General features: G+C 53.2%; 1 protein-coding gene across 1 annotated transcript in view; it reads right to left on the reverse strand.

Annotated features, from left to right (window-relative positions):
• Positions 1–111: 111 nt before the first annotated feature.
• The window catches only part of PRELP (proline and arginine rich end leucine rich repeat protein), a 9,748-nt gene continuing 4,184 nt past the window's right edge, over positions 112–5,675 (reverse strand). Inside the window, exons 2-3 of the mRNA XM_010177516.2 lie at positions 2,497–3,448; positions 112–431 (exon numbers count right to left, since the gene is read on the reverse strand). Coding sequence (XP_010175818.1) covers positions 253–431; positions 2,497–3,433 — 1,116 coding nt within the window. The 5' untranslated portion in view covers positions 3,434–3,448 and the 3' untranslated portion in view covers positions 112–252. The remainder of the gene's footprint in view (positions 432–2,496; positions 3,449–5,675) is intronic.

Below are 5,675 nucleotides of genomic sequence, written 5' to 3' on the forward strand. Positions count from 1 at the left end.
GCCACCCCAGGTTGATGCTACAACCTGGGATGGCCATGGTGATGTGGTGCTGTCCTGCAGACAGTGGTCCCCAAGGATGCACGTGCCACGTGTGTCCACGGCCACTGCAAAGGAGGAAAAGGGGGAAACACAAGAGGGATGGAAATGGGGTGTGAGTGGGGGGAGAGGAGGGCAAAGGGGGTCCCACGTGTCAAACACTGACAGGGGTTGAGTCTCTGTGCAAAGCCAAGTCCTGGGAGAAGCTGGGCAGGGCTAGAAGACCACGGACTGCAGGAGACGGAAACACATCATCAGGTCCAAGGGGATGGGGGGTTTCAGGAGGTTCCCATCCAGCCGCAGGTACCGGAGCCGGGGCACGCTATCCAGGTCAGAGGGGGAGAAGTCCTGGATGGACATCAGTGAGGTGGGGCAGATCTGTGTCCCGTTGATTTCTGCAGGGAGGAGAGGGAAATTTATTTATTTTTTTTTACACTGAGGGTGGTGAGACACTGGCCCAGGTTGCCCAGAGAGGTGGTAGAAACCCCATCCCTGGAAACATTCAAGGTCAAGTTGGACGGGGCTCTGAGCAACCTGATGTGGTTGAAGATGTCCCTGCTCACTGCAGGGGGGTTGGACTTTGAAATGTCCCTTGAATCCAAACCAGTCTGGGATTCCGTGATTCTATAAAAGCAGGATGCAGGTTAGAGGAAAGGGAAGGCAGAGAGGGATGCTAGAGACTCCCCTCCCTGCCTGCCTGTCTGTTGATCCCCAAAATGGGGTTGCTTTGCTACCGAGGGGCAGAATCACCAGCCTCTCCCAGAAGACAGCACAGCCCCAGCAAGAGGAATCTCTTGCTTTTGTTGAGAAATTAAGTAGGTCACGTTCAGCCAAAGCACGGTGAGGGATGCACTAGCATTTCAGAGAGAAAAGGGATCATTTCAAACATGAAACCTGCCAAGCCAGCCCTAAGACTTCAAAAAACATCAAGGAAATGTGCTCCAGCACCGTTACGCTGAGGATAAAGTCGGTAACTGGCTTGTTGCTCACTTCTGAATTTCCACGCGTATCTCCCCATCCCAGGGCTCGCATTATAGAAAATAAACCCAGGGATTCTCATGCTCTTATCCAACTCCAGCGACTGAAACCTTCTCAAATCTGGGTAAAACAGGCAAAAGGAAAAGCTGGGACATGATGTGCACAGCCAGGTGGCATCTCTCCATGGAAAAGAAATTGCCCAGAGAAGCTGTGGCTGCTCCTCCCTGGAGGTGTTGAAGGCCAGGCTGGATGAGGCTTTGAGCAACCTGGTCTAGTGGAAGGTGTCCCTGCTGATGGCAGGGGGGTTGGGACTGGATGAGCTTTAAGGTCCCTGCCAACCCAAACCATTCCATGATTCTACAAAAGCCCTAACAGGACCTGGGCACCAGCATGTGTGAAGCCAGCAGCGGTCACTACCTTTACCCCAAGGTCCCCCTGGGCTCCAGTTTGGTGGTGTTGAAATAAAACACAGATTAATGACCATCTGAAGCAGACATCCATCACTGCATCGTTACTCCCTGGGAACTGACTCCTGAGAGAAGGGATGTGGCTTTGTGAAGGTTTTGTCTTTCTCCTTGGCATTGCATCCCACAGCACCACAGCATGGAAGTGCTTGTGTCACACCGCTTGTGGGGACCAGCGTCCTGCCCAGTGGCTGCTTCACAGGCGAGCAATGCCCTGGGTGGGTCCTACAGCCCCCAGACACCCCACTGCAGCCAGAAATTGAGGAGCCCACTATAGAAGAGCCCACCACCCTTTTCTTGGTGCACATGGAGGTTTTCTGGTAGGAGCACCTCATTCTTGCTCCCCTATGAATAGCAAAGACAGCAGATTGCTGGACCTCTGATAGTAGAAACATCTGGGGGTGACCTGGAATGGATCTCTGTCTTTCTCTCGAGTGTGCTAGCTGTGTTTACACATTTCACAGGTCAGCACCTCTCCCAGGAAATTGCAATGCTTTGCTTGGAATGGTGTGAAACTGCCCCGGTTGGTTTGCCAAGGCAACCTCCATCACAGCCTTGTTCTCCCTGTTCCTTCCTCGGCGAGGCTCAGCTCGGGAGCTGAGCTGGGTTATTTCTAACCATCTTGACTGCGTATTTGGCATCTGCTCTTAAAATATGTGCACAGATTCTCCTTTTAAAATATCCTTATTTCTGAGCCCTGCTGGGGAAGTAACTATTGAGATGGCAGGTGGCCCTGAAGAAGAGCTGCCCATGACAAGGAACAAAAAAAGTCCTGCAGCACTAAGGGGAATTTAGCTCTGCTCCTCAGCTACCACCCTTCTCCTTCCCCACGTGCAAATCCATCCCCTTTAGGAGCTTGTTCACCTACAAAGAGCTCCCAGCTCATGTCACCACTGCATCCCTCTTAGAAGGGTTCACATCCCATTGGGTGAAAAATGTCCTTTTTTAATGAAACCCTTGTCATCTCCAAGCCCATCTGCTGCCCAACAGACCTCACCTACCAGCCAGTGCAACTCACTTTCAATGGAGTTATTATTTAGGTAGAGGTGCTCCAGCTTGGGGCTGATGAAAGGGACGTTGGTGAGCTTGTTGTGGGCCAGGTGCAACACCAGCAAGTTGGTGAGGTTGAAGGAGTTCTTGGGGAGCCCCTTGTCAGAGATCTGGTTGTAGTTGAGCCGGATGAATGCCAGGTTGGGGAACTCTTTGAAGTAGTCACTGGGGATGTCCTCAATATTGTTCCTGTCCAGGAAGAGCTGGTGGATGGCACTGGGTACCCCAGGAGGCATTTTCCTCAGGATGTTGTGGGCAAGGTTGAGTTGCATGAGGTTCTTGAGTCCCTTGAATGTGTTTTTGTTGAAGACACCATCGCTTAGCTTGTTGTGGTGCAGGTCCAAGAGCACCAGGTTCTCCAGCTTGTTGAAGACTCCAGCAGGGATCTTGGAGATCTGGTTCCTGCTCAGACGCAGCTGCTCCAGGTTGGGTGGCAGGAAGGAAGGCACCTCCTTGAGCTGGTTCTTCTCCATATAGAGGAAGATGAGGTTTTCCAGCTTCTCCAGGACCCGCCTGTCTACTTTCCGGATGCGATTGTTGTCTAGGTTGACCCATTTCAGCCCCGTGGCGTTCCTGAAGGACTCCTCTGGGAGGTCGTCAATGAAGTTGTTCTGGAGGTAGAGGTAGTGGATGCGGGACGGGATGATGGGGACCTTCCGCAGGTTGCGGCTGTCACAGTAGAGAGCTGAGGGGAAGTCTGGGGGGCAGTAACATTCTCGGGGACAGTCAGGGAAGATGGAGGGAGGACCTGGTGGGAGGGGTGGGGGAAGCTCTGTGGGCTCAACGGGTTCAATGAACTCAGGAGGTGGGCGGGTGGGTTTCCGGGGAGGCTTCCTCCGCTGCCCGCTCACCTCCGAGATCAGCACAAGAACAAGTGGGAGAAGCAAGCTGAAGGCCACCTTCATGGTCCAGATGTTTCCCTGAGGGAGACAACAAGAAGAGGTGGGTTAGGAAGCGCCTGATTTGGGTACCACATGTTCTCCCATCTCTCCCATCACTGGTGTTTCTGAGAGGCAGGAATTCACCCCACATCCCTGCCAGGAACCTGCTATTTTCTCTCCTTCCCCTTGGAAGTCATCTTTAAATCCAAGCCCTCTCCAGACCATGAGTCACTGAGATCCCCTTTCTTTTTTCATTTGGTGTAGGATTTTTCACACATCACCCCCAGCACTGCCCCACAGAGCCTGGACCCCCCCTGCCCCGGGAGTCCCAACACCACTGCATCTTCTCCCCAAAGGATGGATTGCCTCTTCAGAGACCTTGATGGATTAGGCTTAATTTTGCACTTGAGCCAAAAAATCAATGATTCAGTAGCAGATTGGATGAGGAACAGTATCTGGAAGCCAACAGCAGTTAGTGGGGCAGCAAAGATGGATGGTCCTGTGCTTCAGGGATGAGGCTTTAATGCAGGACAGCCCATTTTCAAGGGCGTGTAATAAAAAGGGTATTTGCAAGATTATACTTGGGAAGGTGTTTGGCTCTATGGCTTCCTGCCCTGTCTAAATAAAGGATCCATCACCTCCAGTCCCACTGCAGGAAGGGCTGGGATGGTTATATGGGGAGAGTTCCAGTGGAAGTGGGAGATCTGGAGGGATCAGTCAAGGTCTCTGCTTGCCCTTAACCAGAGAGATTCTCCTGGACATCAACCCAACACCTTACACCTCTCCCTCTTCTCTGAGTGGTTATCAAGCCCATGGAGGCTGCCTGTCCCATTTCTGCCCTCCCTGCTGCTGTCTGGAACAGCAGCAATCATCCCTGCAAGACTTGCTGGTAGCTCTCCAGCTGACAACTTGGAGGATGGAGGGATCCAGCTGGTTACAGAAGAGTTCCTCAGAAAGCCCCATTCAGAAGGTGCTTTGGATGCTCCAACACTCCCCAGGGCCAGATGGAGCAGGCCAGGCTGTTGGGTTCCTGGGCAGATACCTTGGGGTGTTTGCCAGACTTTTCCCAGCGGCATTTGTCACCCCAGCCAGGAACAGAGCCAAGCTGGATGCATGGTGAGGCAGATGGAGGAGGCAGGGTGGGAATGAGAATCAAGTGAGATGAGACAGGAAGGAAGAGGGAAGATGAGGAGGAGAGGAAGATGGGGAGGCTCAGAGGAAGATGGATCTCCTGGGGAAATGGAGCATCTGCCATGGGAGCCAGTGCTGCAGGGATGGGATCATGGGGCAGAAGATTTTGGTGATGGTGGAGCTGGTGATGCTGATGCTGAGAGAAATCAGGGTCTCTTGGTGCATCGCTCTCTCTCCCATGCAACATGACAGGTCATTGGCAGTGTGGGCACAGCCAGTCCCACTCCACTCAGTGCTGGTGGGAGCTGTAAATGGGCAGACACGTCCCCAACCCTCATCTGACCAGCAAGCAGCATGGCCAACACTGCTGGGGTAGCTCCCTGCCACACCAACCTCCTTTTGCTTCCAGCTTCCCACCAGATCCACATCCCACCCAGGGATGCCTTCAAAGCCCCTTGATGGGCCACTGCTCCCAGGGCCACAGCAGCCCAGCTCCCTTTGAAGCCATCCCAACATCCCACGCATTCCTGGGGCTCCAAGTAATTGACTTTCTCCAAGAAAAGATCCTGTTCTCTCCCCCTGCTCCAGGCCCAGCCTTTTACTTTCCTTTTTGTCTCTCTTGCTCCCATCTGGCTCTGTTTAACCCCACCAGTCTCACACGCCTGCTGTTTTCAATCAGAGCTCTGGCATCTCACTGGGGGAAGGGAGGAACAAGGGAAGAGCAATGGGGCCTGAATGCTGCCAGATATTCAGCTCAGCAGTGCTGCAGAAGGTCCCCTTTGGGGATGTACGTGCGTGCTTCTGTCTTGTAAGAGTTCAGATTCAACAGCAGGCTGCAGAGAACGGACAAATTCGTGACAGGGAGCTGCTCTACGTGCAGTCCCCTCCCTGGCCCTCCAGCACCCCTCTCCTTTCCCAATCACATCTGTCCTTAATCTTGGCTCTCCCCCTACCTCATCCCAGACCTTTCCATGGGTTTTTTGCCTCCACTCCAAAACTCAGACCTGGATTTTTACACTCACAACACCCTGGGAGAGCAGCGAGGGCTGAGGTCTGTGTTTGGCCCATGGTAGAGGGGAGGAGGTAGCTGGGACATGATATTCCAGCCAGAACACACTGTGATCCAGGCGTTGGG

This window comes from Antrostomus carolinensis, unplaced genomic scaffold, assembly GCF_000700745.2.
Source record: "Antrostomus carolinensis isolate BGI_N321 unplaced genomic scaffold, ASM70074v2 scaffold32981, whole genome shotgun sequence".
Classification (NCBI taxonomy): Eukaryota; Metazoa; Chordata; class Aves; order Caprimulgiformes; family Caprimulgidae; genus Antrostomus; species Antrostomus carolinensis.